We start from the raw sequence: 27021 nt of genomic DNA, 5'->3' as shown, positions 1-27021 counted from the left end.
AGTAGGTTTCTGTGGCTGTAACAGGCCATACAGCACGCGCCCTCGGTAGTGCTACTGCTCGTGCAGTATGACGACAATTGCCCATACCATGGTCAGCAGTGGGGAAAGTTTTGCAGTCTATATTACCCTGGTACCTGCACAAGATCCAGACGGTGCAGCAACTGAAACCTCATTATCCGCAGCAACGTTCTGAATTTGCTCTTCAGTTCCTGCCCCGGATCGAAGCTGATGGCATACGGCCCGGCAATATGCTATGGAAGAGGAGGAGCAGGAGATTAGAGTTTAACGTCCCGTCAACAGAGAGGACATCAGAGACAGAGCAGAAACTCAGATTATGGAAGGACGGGGAAAGAAATTGGCCGTGCAAATTTCAAAGGAACCATTCCGGCATTTGCCTTCATCGATTTTGGGAAATCACGGAAAACCTCTGTCAGCAAATTTCTGAAAACAACTCGATCTCCCTTCATGACGATTTGCTATCACTGCCCAGGAAACGCCTCAAATCTAGAGGACCAGAATGTGAATGGGAGTCCAAATGCTATCCACGGGATTCGACCAGGACGCAGAGTGGAAACCTGAGTGGCAAGCTACAAGAACCCGAAACCATGAACTTGTATACAGTCCGCAGCTCGTGGTCTTGCGGTAGCGTTCTCGCTTCCCGAGCCCGGGTTCCCGGGTTCGATTCCCGGCGGGGTCAGGGATTTTCTCTGCCTCGTGATGACTGGGTGTTGTGTGATGTCCTTAGGTTAGTTAGGTTTAAATAGTTCTAAGTTCTAGGGGACTGATGACCATAGATGTTAAGTCCCATAGTGCTCAGAGCCATTTGAACCATTTTTTGTATTCATTAGACTGTTAATTCCATTCAACGGATCCTGTAATTCTTCTTTGCTTTCATCTTTCAGAGAATCTGATCAGCCAGTGTAAGCAGAAAAATGAGTAGCAGGAGTGTATAAAATATTTCCAGCCTATTGCAATCAATTGTTGATATCTCTTGGACCCCTATAATCAGGCAATTTTGTGAGCAGGAGTGAGCAACAGCGTCTTGCGTGCCATTCTCTTCCACATAGCACTGGGATACAATTTTCTCCGGGATATCGATTCGAATGCTGCCAATGCTGACGTCTTGCATTAATTCCTGCCGTATACGGAAGTGATTTTTACGCACAAGCCACACAGTCTGAAAATGGTGACAAAAAAGGACAGCATACGGACACATACCTTTGAAAACCATCACTTCAGTATTGCGTGCCGTATTATACAAGGAGGACGAGACAAGTATTGCAACACAACTCCTTCGTGAATACTTTAAACACCATTCCTGACTCCGAATATACAGGTTGTTTGACAATGCCTGTTATAGGCTTCGAGGGGTTGTAGAAGGGAATTAGTAGATAAAGTTTTGGCAATGAACCCATCTCCGTAAATGATACAGTCCTTTTTGGAAGGATCTTATTCCAAAATCTTAGGTTTTCAGGAACGAAGGAAAATGTCTTTCGGGTGAGTATATGGAGTATAACAAGACGGGTTTTCTAATGTTTAAAGAAGAGAATGAAATGGATATTTTGCCATTACTGCAGTTGCTAAGTTTTGCAATCTCTTTGAAAAGAAGTAAGTCCAAAATCTTGGAATAATGACCTCTTCTTGGGGAAATAATTCATATCCTTGGTCAAGCTGTGTTTTTAAGCTGTTTCATGTTTTACTCATATCTTTTCATAGTACAATAACTCCAATCAAAGTGCATACAAAATGGTTTCATTGATCCTCATCAGCGCGATCAAAATGGTTCGAATGGCTCTGAGCACTATGGGACTTAACTTCGGAGGTCATCAGTCCCCTACTAGAACTTAGAACTACTTAAACCTAACTAACCTAAGGACATCACACACATCCATGCCCGAGGCAGGATTCGATCCTGAGACCGTAGCGGTCGGGCAGTTCCAGACTGTAGCGCCTAGAACCGCTCGGTCACTCCGGCCGGCCTCAGCGCCATCATCATCATCATTATCATCATCATCATCAGCAGCAGCAGCAGCAGCACAGGCCATTTCAACCAATCACCATAGAAATAACTAGATCCATGCGGAATATAACCAAGTAAACGTTCAGTGTCTTGCATTTGGTTCCTCTTCATAGTCGCTAGTCTACTGGGAGCGTTTTCAAAATTATAAACAGCACACATTTCCGGAAATAAAACATCGAATGTATGTTTCTATATCCCTCCTATGTATTCAGAAGCCACAACATCTGACTGCAACTTATTATGTTCAAAAGGCATTAAGAAACATGGTTGAAACCAGACTTTCTGTGTACTTGGAACATATCTACCTTGTGATCCGTTTGACAACCCCGTTTTCCTGTAGTTGCTAGCCACCATTTTGAGAAGTTGTAGATATTTTCAGTTTCTATTAGCTTTATGGTGAACTTACAATATTTTGAAGCACTGGAAATCATTTCACAGTATTCATTCACCATATACACTCGGTCAACTCTTCTTGTTACCTGTTTCACCATGGAAAAATTCTTGTCACATACGTTATAGGGACGTGCACGAATGGAAAGAAACTGTTCCACTTTGTCAAAACGTTTAGTGTCCACCAAAGATACACAAAATAGAATCTTACAGTGATTCTTGTTTTCTCTGCCTCGTGATGACTGGGTGTTGTGTCATGTCCTTAGGTTAGTTAGGTATAAGTAGTTCTAAGTTCTAGAGGACTGATGACCATAGATGTTAAGTCCCATAGTGCTCAGAGCCATTTGAATCATTTTTTTGATTCTTGTTTTGCCCAGTGCAACCGTTGGAAAACAAACGTAGCTCTCAGATATTTTCTGGCAGATATTGTTCTGTCTAATGAAATCGTAAATAAATACAATCAGATATACGGTCGGAGCTGTGAATTTTATGACCATCGATTTTCAAGAAGGGCACAGCAAGAAATGCAGATAACAGTAGCAACTTGCCTGGCGATGGACCAGCGACGGCCCTTGCGATCGAGCGCGACGGGCATCTCCGCGATGAGGTTGTTCTCGAACTCGCTGAGCATCAGGTAGTTCTCGACTTTGTTGCAGGATGTGATACAGTCGCCGATGTAGTCGAGGTCGTCGAGCAGATTGTCGGGCAGGTCCATGTCGGCGATGCCCTCCTCAGAGATGCAGGTGAGCTCCGGCTTGTCGGCGGCGTGCGCGGCCGCCAGCAGCAGCGACCCGCCGCCCAGCAGCAGCTCGCCGCCCGCCGCCGCCGCCCCCGCAGCCGCCCCCGGCGCCGCCCCCGCCGCCGCGGCCACCACCCCTGGAGCGCCCACGACGACGCCCGCCGCGGTCCCGACGAGCCCGACGCCGGGGGCGGCAGCGCAGGGCACCAGCACGCCGGCCAGCTGCGCGTCCGTCAGCTGGGGGTCGCGGTTGTCCGGCTCGTGCGAGAAGGAGGGCCGGCGCCGCTGCGGACACGCCTCCACCTGGCACAGCTGGCGCGAGCCGTCGCCGTGCTTGTGGCGCGCCAGCCGCCGCCGGTGCACGTCGATGAAGAACAGCGTCAGGCTGCCCACCAGCACGCACGACGAGCTGAAGTAGTAGCCCGCCTTGTTGCCGCAGCCCACGTTGATGTACCCTGTGGGGTATCAAAACGCGGTCACTGGCAGGCTCTCTGCAAGGAATGAAACAGTACAACCTATTTCGGGGCGAGAAGGACCACAGGCTACTGTTTCAATGACGTTGGCGCGTACTACTGAACTGACGAACAACTGCAGGAACATGCAGTCACTGATCAGCACAATAACTCCATTGTACGGGCCACAGGGAAGTTTGAAATTTAACTCACCGTCGGCGAGTGATTATTATACGGGGTTATCCAGAGATACTTTTAAAAATTTGTTCTTCACCCCGAAACAAGAAAAACAGCAGATTTAAACTACTTTCTTGGGAGTTTTGTACACCATACGGAGTCTCTCGCATTTAAGTTCCTATTTCCTTCTTTCTTGCCAGTCCTCTTCTTGCATGGATCTGTCCTTCATCGCACGCCTCACTCTAGCATTCCAGTGTAGCCAGGGTCTTCCTCTTTTTCTATCTCGTGGAGATCTCCATTGCCATACTTTATGAGGCTGTCTCTTCTCTGGCATTCTTGTAAGATGTTCATACCATGTTAGTCTACAACATCCTCGGTAACTCTCATCTATAGTCATAGCACATATCTTATTTTGTCCCTTCTTGTTGCTTCACAACTTCGTCTCCAAAACTCCAGTTCAGTTACCTTTACTCCCTGCTCATTGGCCCAGGAGACTTCTGGAGACTTCCCACATTTCAGTACTATAGAGAGTAATGCTCTCAACTAAAGCTTTGCATATGCCCCTTTTTAAATATCTTGAATTACTTTTATTCCAGATAATGGAGTGTAGCTGCTTAATTGCCACCTCTCCCTTTCCTGTCCTGTATTTATTTCCTCGTTGCTTCCACCTCTGCCCGAAACGACTGCCCCTAAATATTTATACGAGGGTGAGTCAAATGAAAACCTTAAATTTGTAATAACAAACCGAAATTTCGCGCCGCTATCCTGTAAGTTGGTAAGCGTGCTACAAACAGCATGCAGAATGGCCTGTAGGTGACAGCATAGTGCAGATGCACACATACCGTCCTAGTATCAGTATAAAGATGGCCGCCCCACTTGCGACTTGCGCCTGGGAAGAACAACGTTCTGTTATTCGGTTTGTGCGTAGTGAAGGTGTGAAACCTACTGAAATTCATCGACGAATGAAGGTTCAGTACGATGATGCAAGTTTGTCACAGCAGCAAGTCTACGAATGGAGTTTGAAGTGCGCAAATGGTGTGACTTCAGTGGAAGATGCTCCTCGTCCAGGTCAGGCACAACGAGTTGTGACTCCACAGAACATTGCAGCAGTTGAAGCCATAGTGGAGGAAACCCGCCGAGTGACACTGAATGACATTGCAACATGTTTACAGATTAGTCATGGGTCAGCATACCACATTGTGCATGATGTGCTCCAGTTTCACAAAGTGTCTGCAAGATTGGTGCCACGGCAGCTGACTCCTGAAATGAGAGAACAACGTGTTGATGCTCGTGAAGAATTTCTTCGGCACTTTGAACGAGAAGGTGACGGCTTCCTTGAAAGAATCGTTATTGGGGACGAAACCTGGGTTCACTTCTACCAACCGAAAACGAAGAGAGCGAGCAAGGAATGGCGCCATTCCTCATCACCAAAACCAAAGAAGTTTCTTACAGAACCATCAGCAGAGAAGATTACGTTTACTATGTTTTGGGACGAAAAAGGCGTCATTTTGGAGCATGACATGCCTAGAGGGACCAGTGTCACCAGTGCATCATACACAGATCTCCTAAAGAATCATCTGCGACCAACAATCAAATCAAAGCGATGTGGATTTCTGTCAGCAACATGACAATGCAAGGCCCCACACTGCCCGTACAACAGTTGCAACAATCACAGACCTGCATTTTGAGTGTCTTCCTCATCCACCATAGTCACCAGACCTCGCCCCAAGTGATTTAAATATGTTTGGACCACTCACAGACGCAATGGGAGGAAACAAGTTCCGTTCTGATGAACAGGTACGCCAAGCGGTGCATGAGTGGTTGCGCGGACTACCAAAAGAATTTTTTTCTAAAGAAATTTATGCACTTTGTAAGCGCTGGAGGACTTGCATTGAGCGTGGGGGAGATTATGTTGAAAAGTGATAGAGCTTTGTAACACTTCTGCACAGTAAACAATATTTTAAAAAATATTTAAAGTATTCATTTGACTCACCCTCGTATGATCTGCTACACTTAACTATAGATTCATCAATCATAACAAGATCCCTTCCTGTATCTTCAACAACCAAGTATTCAGTTACTATAAAGTTTATTTTCATACGGCACTGCTCATGTTCTTCTTTAAGCTTTCTTAACATGTAATACACGTCCTCTTCTTTCTCAACAAAATGACATGATTGTCGGCGAAATTTAGGGAGAACAGGGTGTCTTCAGCCATTCTAATACACACGTTTTTGCACTTCCTTTTCCAATTTTTCAGTGCTTCATTCAGAAACATTTTAAACAGGGTAGACGCTAAGAAGCATCCTTGTATCAGTCTTTCGCTAACTTTAAATTTCTGTGACAGTAACTAACCAACTTTAACACAACAAATATTATCTGAATACAGCTTTCTATCTGCTTGTATATAACATTTACGAATTTTTTGGGTATTCATTCCTTCCCACATCCAAGTAAACCTATAAAAACCACGCGAGTCTTCAAATTAAGTTCCATTCTTTTGCCAGTCACCACTCTAATTCTCCAGATATTATCAATACAAGACCTGCCTGCCCACAAACGACTCTGTTCTTCTACTTCCTCAATTTCTCTTTCAGTTCCAGTTTGAAGAATCTTAGCATACAATCTGGATACAGAACTGAGAACTGTGATGCCTCCATATTTTGCGCAGCCATCCTTGCTCCCTTTCTAAATATGTTTGTGATGAACCCTTCTTTAAACTCGACAGGGATATCCCTTCCACTAAGACAGATTAAATAGCTTCGCGAGATTTTCAAGTAATACTTTTGGTCCAGCCATCAACAACTCCTTATAAACAGCTTCAGATCCCGGTATTTTGCCGAGTTTTTAATTGTTTAACTGTTTTCTCTATCTCTGCTGTTGTTATCTCTTGGATTTTTGTGTCATGTTCGTTGCCTACAACGGAGCATGTATCTTGAAGTACGGATCGATCTTCTTTAAACAGTTCTCCATGGTATGTCCTCCATTTATCTAGGCTACTCAGATGTAAGATTATACTACTTCTGTTATTCATCAATCTTAGTACTCATAAGCGATCTGTGTAGGCCTCCTTTCGTATCATCACAAACATAGCCATATGTGCGAAAATCCTTCGTTCTCAAATTATTAATGAAAGTTTTTGTTGAACGCCTCTCCTGGTGCAATCAAACAACGTCAATGCACTCATTCAGAGAAGGCTTTGTCCATTGCATCAGTCAAGCTAGACGTAAGTATCAATTTAAGATTAATGTGTGGTCTAGGACTGTAGGTGCCTGATAGGTCCATACGTTCTTCCAGCACGTTTCACAGCTGCTGTCTACAAGGATTTCTTTCAGAACACTCTCCAGGGCTTACCAGAAGATGTGCCCCATCAAATAAGAAGAAACGTTTGGTTCATGCGTGATGGGGCGCCAGCATATTTTAGTCTCATCGTTCGAAATGCACTGGCTGGTATCTACCATAGAGGAGGTTCAGTTCCATTGCCGGCACGTTCTCCAGATCTCATCCTACGGGTTTTTAACTTTGGGGGAACCTTAAACAATAGTTTATACAGCAGACAATTCAGACGTACAGACTCTTCATCGAAGTGTCATGGAAACCTCCTAAACCATTCGCCATCGCGAGGAAGTATTTGAAAGTGTGTGGCAGTTCATGATTCGACGAGTTCATGCATGTGTGGAGGACATGTTGAACATTTATTACGAGTTTATGATGACACTTTAAACTGATAATGTATAACTGGTGTGTTGAGCATGAGCTTTCGATCAATCATTTATAAGCTAAGGATTGTTTTTGCCTTTGTTTATACAAACTTTTTATCTTGTCTTGGCAAAAATATTTCTGAATCACCCTCTATATTGACCCCTTTTTTAAGATGAGACTGTGATGGGCGAGGAAATCGGCCCTCAACTGTCGCCGCCGGCCACGGTGGTCTAGCGATTCTAGGCGCTCAGCCCGGAACCGCACGACTGCTACGGTCGCAGGTTCGAATCCTGCCTCGGGCATGGATGTGTGCGATGTCCTTAGGTTAGTTAGGTTTAAGTAGTTCTAAGTTCTAGGGGACTGATGACCACAGATGTTAAGTCCCATAGTGCTCAGAGCCATTTGAACCATTTGAATCAACTGTCGCAGGAAGTATAATGGCAAGAGTCTGATGTGATTTAGGAAATCTACAGGGCACCAGAGATTATAAACTTGTCAGCACCCATTTGCTTCTCTGCGTAGAATAACTGCTCCTTCCAGTTAATTACTATGTTCAGTGTGATACATATTTCATTTTTGCATTATGGTTATCTATGTGTAACTTATAGTTCGGTATCACGGCGCGACCTCAGTGATACACCACCTTATCACAGGGAACAATGGAAAATTTTCGCGTAATTGGGCGCCTGGGAGAGCCAATCAGCGTCGCACACCCCTGCACCGGGTTGACACAATGATTTCGACAGCTGTATAGTATGCATAGCAGGAAGAAAAGACAGATTTTGTTTCTATTGTCACGTTTTCTAAGCACCGCTACGTTATCCTTATGTCTGCTGCTGATGTGTGAACCATATGCAATACCGGTCAAAACTATATACTTTATTTCAATATACGAACATATTGCACAAACTAAACAAATGAACAAAATAAGTATTTTCTCTCACTATCGTTAAGTACAACACATATGGTTTAGCTGTTAGCCTCTTCAAAGTATCCACTCTTTGCCCTCTGAACAGCTGCACGACTCTTGGCATTCTGCAGAAAACATTTTTTAGTGTTTTTGTAGTTATTACAGTGCAACACGTCTGCAAATTATTCCACAGACTTCAACATTAGATGACCTCAATTTTCTGATATCCGTATTAAGTTAATCCCATACGAGTTCAGTGGGATTTAAGTCAGGTGAATGACGTCACCAAAATTCTTCAGTTCCCCAAATTTCTCTTTTCCATTGAAATACGCTTTGCACACTTTAGAAGCACGTTTGGGAGCATTATCCTCCTGCGGAACAAACCCACGACTAATAAGTGTCTTGGCAGATGGAACTGAATTGATGATCAGTCTGCTGTGATATCCTGCCTTCTTTGATGTTCCATTAATACTCACTAAATAACTGACTTATCACTCACAAAGCATCCCCACACCAAGACCGACCCTCCGTCATGCTTCATCGTTGGCGTCACACACAATCTTCATACGTTCTCTACGAAATCGACGAACAAATATTCGACAATTGTTTCCGTATACTTCAAACAAACACCTTGGGCTATTGCTGCACGCTCCAGATGTTATGTTACAGTGCCCATAGCAATGTTTCACCTTGTTTTGTTTGCTTAATGAAGGTGTTTTGGCCGATACGAAGCTTTTTAAACAATATTCATGAAGACAGCGTTGCACTGTTGAGACAGAGATTGGAGCTGCCCGCATTCCATTTACTTCCTCGAGGAATTTTAGGTGGAGTACGAGTCCTCTGGCGTTTACTCTGTACACATACAGGGTGTTTCAAAAATGACCGGTATATTTGAAACGGCAATAAAAACGAAACGAGCAGCGATAGAAATACACCGTTTGTTGCAATATGCTTGGGACAACAGTACATTTTCAGGCGGACAAACTTTCGAAATTACAGTAGTTACAATTTTCAACAACAGATGGCGCTGCAAGTGATGTGAAAGATATAGAAGACAACGCAGTCTGTGGGTGCGCCATTCTGTACGTCGTCTTTCTGCTGTAAGCGTGTGCTGTTCACAACGTGCAAGTGTGCTGTGGACAATATGGTTTATTCCTTAGAACAGAGGATTTTTCTGGTGTTGGAATTCCACCGCCTAGAACACAGTGTTGTTGCAACAAGACGAAGTTTTCAACGGAGGTTTAATGTAACCAAAGGACCGAAAAGCGATACAATAAAGGATCTGTTTGAAAAATTTCAACGGACTGGGAACGTGACGGATGAACGTGCTGGAAAGGTGGGGCGACCGCGTACGGCAACCACAGAGGGCAACGCGCAGCTAGTGCAGCAGGTGATCCAACAGCGGCCTCGCGTTCCCGTTCGCCGTGTTGCAGCTGCGGTCCAAATGACGCCAACGTCCACGTATCGTCTCATGCGCCAGAGTTTACACCTCTATCCATACAAAATTCAAACGCGGCAACCCCTCAGCGCCGCTACCATTGCTACACGAGAGACATTCGCTAACGATATAGTGCACAGGATTGATGACGGCGATATGCATGTGGGCAGCATTTGGTTTACTGACGAAGCTTATTTTTACCTGGACGGCTTCGTCAATAAACAGAACTGGCGCATATGGGGAACCGAAAAGCCCCATGTTGCAGTCCCATCGTCCCTGCATCCTCAAAAAGTACTGGTCTGGGCCGCCATTTCTTCCAAAGGAATCATTGGCCCATTTTTCAGATCCGAAACGATTACTGCATCACGCTATCTGGACATTCTTCGTGAATTTGTGGCGGTAAAAACTGCCTTAGACGACACTGCGAACACCTCGTGGTTTATGCAAGATGGTGTCCGGCCACATCGCACGGCCGACGTCTTTAATTTCCTGAATGAATATTTCGATGATCGTGTGATTGCTTTGGGCTATCCGAAACATACAGGAGGCGGCGTGGATTGGCCTCCCTATTCGCCAGACATGAACCCCTGTGACTTCTTTCTGTGGGGACATATGAAAGACCAGGTGCACCGCCAGAATCCAGAAACAATTGAACAGCTGAAGCAGTACATCTCATCTGCATGTGAAGCCATTCCGCCAGACACGTTGTCAAAGGTTTCGGGTAATTTCATTCAGAGACTACGCCATATTATTGCTACGCATGGTGGATATGTGGAAAATATCGTACTATAGAGTTTCCCAGACCGCAGCGCCATCTGTTGTTGACAATTGTAACTACTCTAATTTCGAAAGTTTGTCTGCCTGAAAATGTACTGTTGTCCCAAGCATATTGCAACAAACGGTGTATTTCTATCGCTGCACGTTTAGTTTGTATTGCCGTTTCAAATATACCGGTCATTTTTGAAACACCCTGTATAAACTCATCTTCCCTGTATGATGTTACCCGGGGTCTTCCAGATCGCGAAATACTTGCATCGGCACAGTTCTCTTGATCCGCTGGAATGTACACACCACTGTAGATTGAGCTACGCCAACTTTCGTTACTATTGTCCTATTAGAATAACCTTCCTGATGCAGAGCTACAATTGCAGCACGTTTTTCAGTTCCAGTGTCCTGCTTCCGTCTCATTAATAGTTAATATGATACGAACCTGATCAGCTACACAAACACACTGATATGAACTCACAATGTATTGTAAACTAATGCGAACCAGTTGTTACACAGACATCAGAAGGAATGAGACCTATTCAGATAGAATCGCCTTAGGTAAGGGTGCGTCAGTGTTATCGCGGATACGATGCGAAAGTGGATGCGAACAACCAGTCAGATATACAACACAGGCAATAGGGCTTTACATGTTTATACTTGTTTTACTATCAGAACATGGATATGACAGAATATTCAAAACGGAATCTCTGTTTTAACCACAAATCCATAGCTGTCGAAAACTTTCGACCGGTAGTGTACCCCGTCACCGGAGGCTTCGACGAATGAACTCACTGACTACATACACATTTACGTGTAGGATGAACCCTACCTCCATCGACAAAATTTCGGAGTTTCGGTATAAGGAACCCATGTCGCCCGGTGGCTCTTTACAGAGTAGTTGCATTTCGAATGATTTCTTACCCCCATTTATCTTTACTGCTGTACAGTACTCAAAAATTGAAAAATATCTCCTCAATAGTGTTAATGGCAACGCCATGCGCAGTGTATGTCTTGTTTGTAAACAAACTTATTCCATTCACTCATTGACACAGAGCAGTATGTATAGGTTTACTAATGAAGAGTTGGCCGTTTCCTCCGCTCGGCCACTAGGTGCTGTGTTGTCCTCACGTTCGTATCGTCATACTTTACAGCACACTATCGAGGTGACTGCATGGTCACGTCCCGAAAGCCATTAAATTAAGAAAAATGGTATAGCAGATATGCTTCTCGTGTATGGGTCCACTGAAAGAAGCGGTAGAGCAGCACGTCGATGCTATTCTGAGTTGTTCCCGCAGCGATAAACGTGTACGTATTTCTCCTGAGAGTTGTTGCATTATTGTGTGTTTAGTGTTCTACAATTTTGGAATTAAATACTATAGCCTCTTTCACTACAGTGTAGATCTTTTTACAGAAAGAAAGGTAATTGGTGTAAGACCCCGGCAAATCGTAATTACAATATTACTCTAACGAACCAACGAAGACCTCGGGTCTCGTATAGCGAAATACTCATTGATTACCCCCGCTAACCTCCGAATTTTTGTCGATGGAGTTCAGGTTCAATATGAATATTTAAAATTAACGAAAACCGTGAGAGAGATCTCTAGCGTTGATTCAAATCTTTGAAGGAAGGAAGATTACTGTTTAACAATTCACTGACAGTGAGGTCATTATAGAATGAACCAGCCTTCGCGTTATCACGGAAACCAAGCCTAACATTAGCTTTTACTGATTTCGAGAAACAACAAAAAACCGAAATATTTTTGATATTCGTTCAGAGTGGGTGCAATAACTAATTGTTATTGGTCTTTGAGTATAATTCAAGTTCAAAGGGTTTTGTTTATTTATTTCATTTTATGAGAGACCGTGGGATCAAATGAGCAAAAATCTACTTGGCTGTGGAACGAGCCGCTAGTTATTTTACAGTTGCTAAGACAAAACCAAACAAAATAAAAGTAAAGGAAACAAGGAAACGAAAACTATACTATAGTGTCTACCAATGAATAACACATTACGACCAGAGGTTCTAGATTTGTGCTAGCAAGGAGTGACATATAAGGAAGACTGTCAGTTAAAATTAGAAATGTGGGGTTTATCTTTCGGATGTTAGTGTTCTACGACAAGAAACCTATTGAAATGGACCCACCGTATACTGCATACCCTCATACATAATTGTTAAGAAAGTGTTGTCGATGCAAAAAACGATTTCCTGTCGTGCCTTCACGTTCACTGAGTGAATGAAGCATTTTCTTTTGAATGGACCTATGTTATGAGCTACAAATCAGATGAGGGATATATGTACAGGGATGAAATTGTAATTACGAGACGCTTGAACAACGGCCAATGCGCAGTTTGCGAAATGACGCCACGCACCATTATGAATGCCCTTTTCTGGATTCACAAAATACTTTTTGAATGCGCAAAGTTGCCTAAAATAGTTTACATAAGAGATAATAAAGTGTAAGTAATGCTGTGGCATTAATTGCAATTAGCCAAGATTATAAAACATTTATTTCCTGCGCAAGAAACCAGTTTCCGCACATGGTATGACAAATATTGAAAAACTCTTTCTGTAATAAAATCAAATTCGTATCACATTTCATATAGTAAAATTTTCTAGGCATCAAGTCTACCTGTTACCTTTCTTTAACGAAATACATGATTCGGAGTCTCCTCCTTTGTTAATCTATTCCAAAGTCGTTTCCGTTCAACAGAAACTTCCACGTTCGCTATAAATCCCACAAAACTTGCGGAGGAGCATGTTTCAAATCACGATCCGGTCACTCGGACATAAATTTTCAGAAGTTTCCCTAAATCAGTGAAGGTGAATGTTGGTCTGGTTCTTTTGGAAAGGTCACAGCTGATTTCCTTCTCCATCGTTGTCCAATTCGAGGGGATAGTAGACCATAATCTTCCTTCATTCATTCCCTTTTATTGCTGGGTACGTATGAAGTATTTCAGGTACTAGTAAGCACTACGCTACATACAAGGAGTATCAAAGGAGAAATCGAAAAATAATTAATTACGAAAAAACTACGAGGGGAAGGGTAGGACGATACTCCGTACCTGCTCGAGCCATGTGTTAGTACTGCGTTTTAATCATGTGCCACTTCGCTCTTATTTCTGAATCATTAAGAATCACTATCTAACGCTGCACTGTTTGAAACACATTACATTGGATGAAAATGTGAACAGAATACTTCCAAGTACATATGTTTAGAAAGTTACCTCAATGTTCATTTTCTACTGAAGGTGAATTTCTTATGCCGATTAATACCAGTTTTGAATTGAGATAGCATTAACATAACATTGAGTGATAGAAGATTTCAGAACGCGCAACTTTTTCTGAATGCATTAAATACACGCAAATAAAGGAGTTAGCCGAATGAAATCGTGGCTTTAGTGTAGTTGTAGCAGGAGATTCCGATTTTAGAGCATTATATCTTACAATTATCAGTGTGTTGCTCGTGGTGAAATTTCACCACCATCCGGTAATCAGCCATATGTATGCCTATTCATCTGCAAACTAAACTTACAAGAGCCGGAGTTTTTCATACACTTTTACCAAACGAGTTGGGTCATGGTTCAAGAAACTGTAATTTCGCGACGAGCAAGGTCCGATCATCCTGATTATGGTTCTTGTTATCGCTTGAATCACTTTAGGTATATACTAGGATAGTTACCCCAGCAAGACGCAGTCAACTCCTTCCCCCATTGATAGTTTCCATTCCTAACTCCTGCCCTGTCTCCAGTGTCCCGTTAAACTCGAATCTTCCTGCCAAGCAGTCAAAACTACATTAGATCACTACGAAATGAGATGAAGTTATTTGTCTCGATTTTCAAGTAAAATAATTATGTACATCAGAAAAAGGCCTCAGATGACGTACTGGAAGCTTTTAATGATGAGTGGTAAAAAAAAGAACCATAATAACATCAAGGCGATATCGATAGTTTTGTAGAAAGATTGGGAAAAAATTAATGCAATCACAGTACTGAATGCAAGGCAGTTGGTACACTTGTTACCAAGATAACTGTTCATTCGGAGTAATTTCCTGCAAATGGCAATCGCGGTTTTTCTGTGTTCAAAATGAAACTTTTGGAACCTAGTAGTTTCCAGTTGATTGCTATCACTTATTTAGCTGAGTCAAACTGAAATCTGAAAAGAGTGAGAAAACGTTTTATTATGTATAAGAGATAAAATACGTTACCCTCGAAATAAAAGCATTTGTTCAGCGAGTATTTCGTTGCTTCTCAGGCCAGCTGCAGGGAGATGTGTGAACGGATAACTGATGTAACTTACACACTAATAACACTCGAATAACAGTTGGTTCTCTCGTCACTCCTGATTATCATCTCTGACTAATGAAGAATTACCCAAGCTAGAGCTGAAAAAGAATGTTGAGGCTGTAAGCTAAAAATCTGAACTGAAGTTGGTTTAATCAATCCCAGATCACTTTCGTCTTTGAGAAGAACGACTCGTTTTCTTCCTTCGTGGGTGAAATGCTGCACTGGATCGGCAAAACAGACATTAATTAACAAACATACGGAATGATTAAGATAGCCCGACATAAATGTAGAAAAGTGAAATTGAAAGTTCTTGTAGGACTTGATCTCACACATTAAAAATAAGCCAGCAGAGATAGAGAGGTAGACGTGCCCCTGGTAATATGATATTGTGGATCACGTTTCGTTACAGTACTCTATATGCGAACCTCGTCGACATAATTCTCTCACGAACTGTATAGGAAACAGAGAAAATTATTATTTTGAGACAACAGTACAACGAATATGTAATCCGCGATGCGGCAAATAATATGGTGTGTCAATTTATCGTCGTGGTGTTTTGTGAGTTTCTCTTAGTTTAAATGAATCTAGCATAAGCGTTATTGCCCTGTTGTGACATTCAGCGTGTCATCTGGCCTGTCATACAATTTTACGAAACCAGAAGATGACACTTACCGTGCAGCATCATCATCACCAGAGCAACATCCACTAGCGCCACCGAGAGCTATTGTCGAGTCACAGCAGTGTCGTTAAAAATTGTCGTGATTGTTACGCGACACAAAGCGATCAGCATGCAAATAACTCTAAAGAATTTAGGTTTACTAGACAATATAATATGTCTATGCAGCAGAACGTATTGTTTTCTAAACGATCAACTTAGTTAGAGATTAATTCGGATCCGTATGTGGAGGACCGGCTGAGGCGCTACTAGATATTGGACATGCCCTGTGTGAACCACTGCTTAGAAAGTGGAACACTCCATATTTATTACAAGTCAATGCGTACTTTTGTTGGATTTTTACTTCATATAATCAGAAAACCTACTGAGAAATAGATCAGCTAAATATTTTCCAAATCTGTTCATCTAGTTTGATAGTCAATTCATAACAGCACATGTTTTATTCGGGTTACTCATCCAAATAGGAAAGCACAGTTCGTTATACAGCTTTGAAAGTGGGTTACGATTTCCCGAGCTCATTAATGAACCAGAAAGTTATTTAAGAGCTCTCTCGGGGGGTTCTATTGATCTAGAATAATAAAAAAAACTTCTTAATTTCAAAATGAATTTGCCGTGAGCCAACTGTTGCGCAGTGGAAAGTACGAGAATAAAGTCCCGTTATGGGTCCTTCAACTTTTTTCTGTATGGCAGAAGTTAAAAAGCCACTAACAGTGACTTAGGACCTACGTAAAAATAAAACAAATAGATACTGAATATCATCCATAGTTTTTTAGCTTCTCACGACAACGCTTCGTTGCTAACAGATTGCGTTGCTCCGCAGCATGCCCCGTAACGCTGGCTGCATGCCAGAAAGTTGCGTTTCGACGCCAGTATCGCGAGAACTCTGAACAAATTTACGGTATTGCTACCGCTGTCTGAAGAGATCCTATTAACTATGCGTTACAGCTGTGATATTAGGTCAAGAATGATCTTAAGGGGGGTAAGACGTCAAACGGGCCTACTTCGAGAAGGAGAGGCACCACAGGACATTTTAATTTGCACTGTCTATACTTTTACAAATAAATTCATAAAACTTTGTCAGCATGACCAGGAAGGATTCAGGATTCACACTCATAGCAGTGGAAGTTCAAAAACACGAAAAAATAATATTTCTTAAATGTGAAATTTCATGATTTTTTTCACTTACTGTTGGCTGCATTTGTTGCTATAGGTACACTTTTCTTCATAAGTAAGGGAGGTTCTTCGATGAATTTTGCACAGCTTACAAACCATACTTACAGGTGTATGAAACTCTAGAATTTATTTTATCTATGGAAAAATGAATGGGCTGTTACGTTTTAAACTTCGTGTTTAGAGGAAACTCGAATTTTATAGTTTATTATCTCAATTTTTACCACAGTTTTTAACAGATATGGGAAATTCTAGAGTTTCATACACCTGTAAGTATGGTTTGTATGCTGTGCAAAATTCATCGAAGAATCTCTCTTACTTATGAAGAAAAGTGTACCTACAGCAACAAATGCAGCCAATACCAAGTGAAAAAATGATAAAATTTCACACGTAAAAAAAATTTGTTTTGTTAAGTTTTTGAACTTCCTCTGCTATGAGTCTGAATCCTGAATCCTTCCTGGTCATGCTAACAAAGTTTTATGAATTTATTTGTAAAAGTATAGACAGTGTAAATTAAAATGTCCTGTGGTGCCTCTCGTGCTCCAAGTCGGCCCGTTTCACATCCTACGCCCCTTAACAGATTTAAGGTGGTATGAACTTGCTCGTAACAATATGGATTCAAATGTGAACGCTCTGATTTTCGCCGACTGGTATACACTTGATGAGATTTTAAGCATGCAGGCGGATCTGGTTAACGTCTGATACTGATGCTTTGGTTCCGTACCTTTTTCCTATTACGTATGTCCAAGACAATACGTGTAAAATATATTTGAGAGAGTGTACGCTGTCACTGATGTTAAAACTCACAGATAATGATTATCAAAGGTGTCACAAACATTTAGCTTCCTAATGAAGCGTTACGGTGAGGAAAAGTTCACTACACAAACGTAATTCTGCTTATTTCACTTACATTGAAAAATTTGGTTCTTTCAGTGAACTTGGAAATCGCCTTATTATTCAGCAAGATAGGTCTCGGAGTTTTCTTTATCACTCATACGAAGTTTATTTGATGGTAAAATTACATAACTGTTTCAATAGGGGCTTAGTTAGATTTACTTATTATTCAGCAGCTAATGTTTTTAACAAACTGAAGGTGTCTCTAGGGAAAGTTGGCTTTCGCCACTAGTTGCGAGTTTATTTGTAATTCATCTGTTAGCTTCTTTCTCTCCCCCCCCCCCCCCCCCTACCCTTCATCTTCATCTTAGCCTTCGGCCCAGGGTTGGCATTGTTATTAACGTGTTAGGCATGGTTAATTTAAGTGGTGGCCACTTGTCATTCCTATCGCCATGCCGTGGAATGGTTGACAGTAACTACGTCATGGTTGTAGCCCAAAGACACAGTTTATGCTAAATGTTTTCTTGTAGAACGTCAGAAGGGAATTTCTCTTTTTTGCTGTTGAAATCTTTAAATTCATTCTAGTCTAATAATAATAATACTACCGGAACGGCGACTTGAATAATATTGTTTATGTTTTTCTAATTTCATTTTATTGATAGTGCAAATGGTTGAAAATAACAGTTTTTATGTTATAAATAATCACTCAGTACTCGACTCTCAAGGCGACGCTACAAATCTTGGTACAGTGCGACAACCGCATAACAGAAGTCAAATGTTGTCTTATGCTAACATGTTGTCTGTGTCGGAAACCTGGTATTCTGGTACCGGTCATTGTCACTTGTATTAAGGTCCGGTTGTGGGAAATAGAAGTCAATGAATGTATCCACAGACCACAGAGAGTACCGCTTACAGAGGGCTAACTTGCGTCAGAATGTGTTGAGCTACACTGGTGCCGTTTCCGTCCACCAGCTCCGAATTACGTACGAGATGAGCAAGAAAGTGGCCCTTCCCAGCGACTCAACCTAAAACTATGGTCGTACAATGTAATCAAGTAAGAAGTTCATTTAGTATACAATTCTAGTTGATCCAGTTAATCTGTGAGCACTTCCTCTTTGTGTTCTTTACTTTTAAAAGCGAATAGATCTCGACTTACTTCAAATCCAACTCTAAACGAATGTGACCTGGCTTTATTTTCGCGATCACGCACATGCTTTCTTGACAATAATGTAATTTCAGCATGCAGCTTTGAGCAAGACACACTTTTATTGTTTTCCATTTAAGCACAGTAACATCTCTCCACAGAAACTAATAACTGACATAATTTACTTCAAGCAGAATGTTATACGTGGATGAGAGGAAATACTAAACAAGAATACAGTTAAGTGCAACAAATCTGTGTTCTATCATGATGGAAATGCCAGGGAGTTAAATAAGAAACGGCTCAAAACGAAACTGAAGATGCCCTTCCTCGCTTCCTTCTTTCCTCCCCCCTTTCTCATTCTCTCTCTCTCTCTCTCTCTCTCTCTCTCTCACACACACACACACACACACACACACACACTCTGCATGTTAACTGTTATGTCAAGACAGTGCATTTTACCATTTTATCAATTGATGACGTTCAATTTTATGAACAATGCCTACATTTCAAGTATAATCGTTCAGAACTTCAATTTGCGTTTTTAACATTATGTAGAGTGTTGTTAGCGTCATGCAGACATACACACAAATAATGTGTTTGAAAAACCTTCTTTGCTTGATAATGATTTGTGATGATCAAAAACTGGTAGCTATTACTGAGATTCTTCATAGTAGCTGACGGTGGTGCAACATGATTTTTGGCAAGTATCATCTGAATGTAGGGCACCAGCTTCTGAATATAATTTAATGACAGCCTAGTTCACTTCGACAGCGTAACTTCACATGTTAACGTCAAGTCATAGAACACCAAGCTCCAGTTAATATCCAGATCGAATCACACTATACGTGATATCAACTTCACGGCTCATCAAAGAGTCATTAAGAAATATTAGGTTTGTAATTATTTGTTATTCTCACACTGTTTTCCGCAAGTTACTTTTTTCTAAAGCGTTTTTTGCTGATAGCAAGAAATGTTTTGCTCATGGCTGGGTCGTATGTTCTCAGTGACTATGAGGGACGTTCCGAAACTAAGTTTCGTCATTGTTTTTCAAAAGGAAACTTTATGGGTAAAAAGAAATACACCATCGCATCACGACTATACACCTTGCAAACTTTTTCGTCACAGTCGCCACCGACATTGAGAAATTTGTCGCAGCGTGCAGTCAGTTTTAAGAAACCATTCTGGTAAAACTCGGTGCCCTGCAATGCAAGGAATTGTCATACAGTCTGCTTCGCCGCAGCATTGGTTTGGAAGTAACGTGCCGACAGAGCTGCTTTCAATGCATGGATCAGGTGCATGTCCGATATGGCAAGATCGGGGTTGTAGACCGAGCGATCCCATCTCCCATTTGGCGAGACATGACCTCTTCGCTGTACACGGTCTGTAGACATTCATGGATGACAGCCACACTGGTCCCACGCACCCACTCATACTGGATAACAGTATGCTCTTTCATTGGCGACCACGCTGTTACTACGCTTCTGTCTGCCATCGTGACGTGTACACGAATAACCTCTGGCACGCCGATCTGTTGTTACTCTCCGTTCTTCAGCGCTCTGCGAATGTGTCATTCCTCCTCTGCTGAAACCCCTTCCGTCTTTGAACCAGCAATGGGTGTGGATTCATATGGCGTCTGTTTGTGTCGCCTGGTGTACCAGCTAAGCTTTCAAAAACAATGACGAAACTTACGAGGTGCATTCAAGTTCTAAGGCCTCCGATTTTTTTCTCCGGACTGGAAAGAGATAGAAACATGCGCATTGTTTTAAAATGAGGCCGTGTTCATTGTCAATACGTCCCAGAGATGGCAGCACCATACGGCAGATGGAATTTTACCGCCAGCGGCGAGAATGAGAACTGTTTTAAATACTTAAAATGGCGACGTTTTCCTTACTTAAACAGCGTGCAATCATTCGTTTTCTGAATTTTGCGTGGTGTGAAACCAATTGAAATTCATCGACAGTTGAAGGAGACATGTGGTGATGGAGTTCTGGATGTGTCGAAAGTGCGTTCGTGGGTGCGACAGTTTAATGAAGGCAGAACATCGTGTGACAACAAACCGAAACAACCTCGGGCTCGCAGAAGCCGGTCTGACGACATGATCGAGAAAGTGGAGAGAACTGTTTTGGGGGATCGCCGAATGACTGTTGAACAGATCGCCTCCAGAGTTGCCATTTCTGTGGGTTCTGTGCACACAATCCTGCATGACGACCTGAAAATGCGAAAAGTGTCATCCAGGTGGGTGCCACGAATGCTGACGGACGACCACATGGCTGCCCGTGTGGCATGTTGCCAAGCAATGTTGACGCGCAACGACAGCATGAATGGGACTTTCTTTTCGTCAGTTGTGACAATGGATGAGACGTGGATGCCATTTTTCAATCCAGAAACAAAGCGCCAGTCAGCTCAATGGAAGCACACAGATTCACCGCCACCAAAAAAATTTCGGGTAACCGCCAGTGCTGAAAAAATAATGGTGTCCATGTTCTGGGACAGCGAGGGCGTAATCCTTACCCATTGCGTTCCAAAGGGCACTACGGTAACAGGTGCATCCTAAGAAAATGTTTTGAAGAACAAATTCCTTCCTGCACTGCAACAAAAACGTCCGGGAAGGGCTGCGCGTGTGCTGTTTCACCAATACAACGCACCCGCACATCGAGCTAACGTTACGCAACAGTTTCCTCGTGATAACAACTTTGAAGTGATTCCTCATGCTCCCTACTCACCTGACCTGGCTCCTAGTGACTTATGGCTTTTTCCAACAATGAAAGACACTCTCCGTGGCCGCACATTCACCAGCCGTGCTGCTATTGCCTCAGCGATTTTCCAGTGGTCAAAACAGACTCCTAAAGTAGCCTTCGCCGCTACCATGGAATCATGGCGCCAGCGTTGTGAAAAATGTGTACGTCTGCAGGGCGATTACGTCGAGAAGTAAGGCCAGTTTCATCGATTTCGGGTGAGTAGTTCATTAGAAAAAAAATCGGAGGCCTTAGAACTTGAATGCAGCTCGTACTTTCGCAATTCCCTCGTTAATAGGGTCTAGACGCAACGATTTGTTTGCGAAATGAAGCTAACATCCTCAGTGCGTGGAATGTAATATACACTCATGCTCATAAATTAAGGATAATGCTGATACATGGTGAAACAACGCTCTGGTGAGTGGTTTGCTGGTTTAAAGCACATCGGGGTATGACCATGCGGTCATTTGACCTGCGGTCGTTTCACGGTGGCGCTGTCAACAGTCCACATGTGCAGAGGTGTGTTGGTGTATGTCAGAGTACGGTGCAGCGAGTAAGTGTGCAGGCGTTATCAGACGTGCTAATGGTGACTGTGTGTTGAAAATGGCTCAAAGAACACATATTGATTACGTTATGAGGGGTAGAATATTAGGGCGACTGGAGGCTGGTCAAACACAGCAGTTCGTAGCACGGGCCCTCTGTGTGCCACAATGTGTGATCTCACGATTATGGCAACGATTCCAGCAGACAGGAAACGTGTCCAGGCGCTACAGTGCGGGACGTCCACAGTGTACAACACCACAAGAAAACCGATATCTCACCATCAGTGCCCGCAGACAGCCACGGAGTACAGCAGGTACCGTTGCTCTGGACCTTACCACAGCCACTGGAACAGTTGTCTCCAGACACACAGTCTACAGACGACTGAACAGACATGGTTTATTCGCCCGGAGACCTGCAAGGTGCATTCACTGACCCCTGGTCACAGGAGAGCCCGTAAAGCCTGGAGTCAAGAACACAGTATGTGGTCATTGGAACAGTGGTCCCAGGTTATATTCACGGACGAGTCCAGGTCTAGTCTGAACAGTGATTCTCGCCAGGTTTTTATCTGACGTGAACCAGGAACACGATACCAACCCCTTAATGTCCTTGAAACGGACCTGTGTGGAGGTCGTGGTTTGAGGGTGTGGGGTGGGATTATGATTGATGCACGTACACCCCTGCATGTCTTTGACAGATGAACTGTAACCGGTCAGGTGTATCGGGACTTCATTTTGCACCAGTTGTTGTTGTTGTGGTCTTCAGTCCTGAGACTGGTTTGATGCAGCTCTCCATGCTACTCTATCCTGTGCAAGCTTCTCCATCTCCCAGTACTTACTGCAACCTACATCCTTCTGAATCTGCTTAGTGTATTCATCTCTTGGTCTCCCTCTACGATTTGTACCCTCCAAGCTGCCCTCCAATACTAAATTGGTGATCCCTTTATGCCTCAGAACATGTCCTACCAACCGATCCCTTCTTCTAGTCAAGTTCTGCCACAAACTTCTCTCCTCTCCAATCCTATTCAATACTTCCTCATTAGTTACGTGATCTACCCATCTTATCTTCAGCATTCTTCTGTAGCACCACATTTCGAAAGCTTCTATTCTCCTCTTGTCCAAACTATTCATCGTCCATGTTTCACTTCCATGCATGGCTATACTCAATACAAATACTTTCAGAAACGACTTCTTGACACTTAAATATATACTCGATGTTAACAAATTTCTCTTATTCAGAAATGCTTTCCTTGCCATTATGTCCGCCTTTGCAGGGGTGCAGTGGGTTCCTCCTGATGGATGATAACGCACGGCCCCACCGAGGCGCCATCGTGGAGGAGTACCTTGAAACAGAAGATATCAGGCAAATGGAGTGGCCCGCCTGTTCTTCAGACCTAAACCCCATCGACCACGTCTGGGATACTCTCGGTCGACGTATCGCTGCACGTCTTCAAACCCCTACGACACTTCAGGAGCTGCGACAGGCACTGGTGCAGGAATGGGACGCTGTACCCTAGCAGCTGCTCGACCACCTGATCCATAGTATGGCAACGCTTTGTGCTGCCTGTGTACGTGTGCAAGGTGATCATATCCAAGACTGATGTCGGGGTACGTGCGGAGGAAACGGGTGTTTTGTAGCACGTGTGTTTCGGGACGGTTTTCTCAACTTATCTCCAATATCATGGACTAACAGACCTGTGTCGTGTGTGTTCCCTATGTGCCTATGCTATTAGCGCCAGTTTTGTGTAGTGCCATGTTTTGTGGCACCACATTCTGCTATTATCCTTAATTTATGAGCCTGAGCGTACATTAAATGAGCTGTCTCACCGGATTTCTCGAAAGTATCTTGTGCACTGAATATAGTAACTCACCTGATATGGGCACGCCTATGGCGATGGGAATGGCCTGAGAGCACTGCACAAAGCCCCAGGTGCGAGCGAAATTGCGTGCCCGGACGCGCTCGTACGTGTACATCTTGAGCGAGTAGTGGTAGCCGCCGCAGAAGATGCCGTAGATCCAGGCGAAGAGCACGTATCCGTGGTAGCTGCCGCGCACCGTGGTCAGCGCCAGAATGGACAGCCCGCAGATGAAGACGGCGGCCTGGCAGAGGTACTGGCGCGCGATGCGGCACTCGACTGAGTCTCGCACCACCAGCAGCCCGAAGGCGGCGCAGCCCAGCGCCCACGCGAGCCCCAGGTACGTCTGCAGCAGCACCGCCGTCTCGCCCAGGCCCTCCTCCTCCACCTGGTGCGCCTGCGCACACACCACTCGCCTAAACGTCTACACTCAACTAAAATGCGCTTACACACGAAAAAGAAAAAAATTACACGATCATACACTACTGGCCATTAAAATTGCTACACCACGAAGATGACGTGCTACAGATGCGAAATTTAACCGACAGGAAGAAGATGTTGTGATATGCAAATGATTAGCTTTTCAGAGCATTCACACAAGGTTGGCGCCGGTGGCGACACCTACAACGTCCTGACATGAGGAACGTTTCCAACCGATTTCTCATACACAAACCGCAGTTGACCGGCGTTGCCTGCTGAAACGTTGTTGTGATGCCTCATGTAAGGAGGAAAAATGCGTACCATCACGTTTCCGACTTTGATAAAGGTCGGATTGTAGCTTATCTCGATTGCGGTTTACCGTATCGCGACACTGCTGCTCGCGTTGGTCGAGATCCAATGACTGTTAGCAGAATATGGAATCGGTGGGTTCAGGAGGGTAATACGGAACGCCCTGCTGGATCCCAACGGCCTCGTATCACTAGCAGTCGAGATGAAAGGCATCGTATACACATGGCTGTAACGGATCGTGCAGCCACGTCTCGATCCCTGAGTCAACAGATGGGGACGTTTGCAAGACAACAACCATCTGCACGAACAGTTCGACGACGTTTGCAGCAGCATGGACTATCAGCTCGGAGACCATGGCTGCGGTTACCCTTGACGCTGCATCACAAACAGGAGCGCCTGCGATGGTGTACTCAAAGACGAACCTGGGTTCACGAATGGCAAAACGTCATTTTTTCGGATGAATCCAGGTTCTGTTTACAGCTTCATCATGGTCGCATCCGTGTTTGGCGACATCGCGGTGAACGAACATTGGAAGCGTGTATTTGTCATCGCCATACTGGTGTATCACCCGGCGTGATGGTATGGGGTGCCATTGGTTACACGTCTCGGTCACCTCTTGTTCGCATTGACGGCACTTTGATCACTGGACGTTACATTTCAGATGTGTTAGGACCCGTGGCTCCACCCTTCATTCGATCCCTGCGAAACCATACATTTCAGCAGTATAATGCACAACCGCATGTTGCAGGTCCTGCACGGGCCTTTCTGGATACAGAAAATGTTCGACTGCTGCCCTTGCCAGCACAATCTCCAGATCTCTCACCAACTGAAAACGTCTGGTCAATGGTGGCCGAGCAACTGGCTCGTCACAATACGCCAGTCAGTACTCTTGATGAACTGTGGTATCGTGATGAATCTGCATCGGCAGCTGTACCTGTACACGCCATCGAAGCTCTGTTTGACTCATCGCCCAGGCGTATCAAGGCAGTTATTACGGCCAGGGGTGGTTGTTCTGGGTACTGATTTCTCTGATTTCACCCAAATTGCGTGAAAATGTAATCACGTGTCAGTTCTAGTATAATATATTTGTCCAAAGAATACCGGTTTATCATCTGCAATTTTAATGGCCAGTAGTGTAAATAGCTGGACGAATCATGAAACAATTTGAAAGATCCCTCTACATTCACAATCTCTCGCAATTCTGATACTGCCTTGCACCAAAACACTAAAAACATGTACACTAACTGACAATAATGTGAAGCATCCAGAAGACGTGGCCGGCTGTCAATGTAATTACGTACACATACACACCATCGACGTGTATGTAAATGATCAGAGTTGCAATTCCCTGTGAAAGGTAAAACAGCAACTCGAGTGCATCAGTGTTGTCGGCGTTTAGTGCTGTTACCAGGCCTGGTAGGGTATATAATGGCGTGAACAGCGTCAGACGTTGAGTGATCACAGTGAAGGACACGGAGATTAGGTGCGCACGCATGAGAGCATTATCGGCACCTGACAGAGCTTAAAAGGGGCCTCATTGTGGGTCTTCATTTGGCCAGTAGTTGTTTCGTGCAGTATTCAAATTTGTGGAGCATTCAGATGTGACAGTGGCTTGATGTTGCACTGCATGGAAATGTGTGGGCAGAGTTGGGTTGAGTTGGGTTGTTTGGGGAAGGAGACCAGACAGCGAGGTCATCGGTCTCATCGGATCAGGGAAGGATGGGGAAGGAAGTCGGCCGTGCCCTTTCAGAGGAACCATCCCGGCATTTGCCTGGAGTGATTTAGGGAAATCACGGAAAACCTAAATCAGGATGGCCGGACGCGGGATTGAACCGTCGTCCTCCCGAATGCGAGTCCAGTGTCTAACCACTGCGCCATCTCGCTCGGTGTGGGCAGACATTCTCAGCGTCAATGTTGTGATCGACGAGGTCTGATCACCACAAGGGAGGTTCGCAGTATTGTGTACCACGCGCATCGTAACCCCTTCACACCTGTGTCTGTCGCCCGAGGACAAGTAATGAGCCGGCCGGAGTGACCGAGCGGTTCTAGGCGCTACAGTCTGGAACCGCGCGACTGCTACGGCCGCAGGTTCGAATCCTGCCTCGGGCATGGATGTGTGCGATGTCTTTAGGTTAGTTAGGTTTAAGTAGTTCTAAGTTCTAGGGGTCTGATGACCTCCGAAGTTAAGTTCAAAAATGGTTCAAATGGCTCTGAGCACTATGGGACTCAACATCTGTGGTCATAAGTCCCCTAGAACTTAGAACTACTTAAACCTAACTAACCTAAGGACATCACACACATCCATGCCCGAGGCAGGATTCGAACCTGCGACCGTAGCGGTCGCGCGGGTCTGGACTGAGCGCCTAGAACCGCTAGACCACCGCAGCCGGCCGAAGTTAAGTCCCATAGTGCTCAGAGCCATGTGAACCATTTGACAAGTAATGGACTCCCTGCAACA

The 27021-nt window shown here is 44.0% G+C and overlaps 1 protein-coding gene across 1 annotated transcript in view; it reads right to left on the bottom strand.

Moving 5' to 3' along the window:
* The window catches only part of LOC126184373 (monocarboxylate transporter 2-like), a 141589-nt gene that overhangs the window by 16065 nt on the left and 98503 nt on the right, over positions 1-27021 (bottom strand). The window contains exons 5-7 of the mRNA XM_049926758.1: positions 23850-24231; positions 3398-3604; positions 2955-3271 (exon numbers count right to left, since the gene is read on the bottom strand). Coding sequence (XP_049782715.1) covers positions 2955-3271; positions 3398-3604; positions 23850-24231 — 906 coding nt within the window. The remainder of the gene's footprint in view (positions 1-2954; positions 3272-3397; positions 3605-23849; positions 24232-27021) is intronic.

Source organism: Schistocerca cancellata, chromosome 4 (genome assembly GCF_023864275.1).
Source record: "Schistocerca cancellata isolate TAMUIC-IGC-003103 chromosome 4, iqSchCanc2.1, whole genome shotgun sequence".
Lineage (NCBI taxonomy): Eukaryota > Metazoa > Arthropoda > Insecta > Orthoptera > Acrididae > Schistocerca > Schistocerca cancellata.
This window is presented reverse-complemented; position numbering and strand designations above follow the sequence as displayed.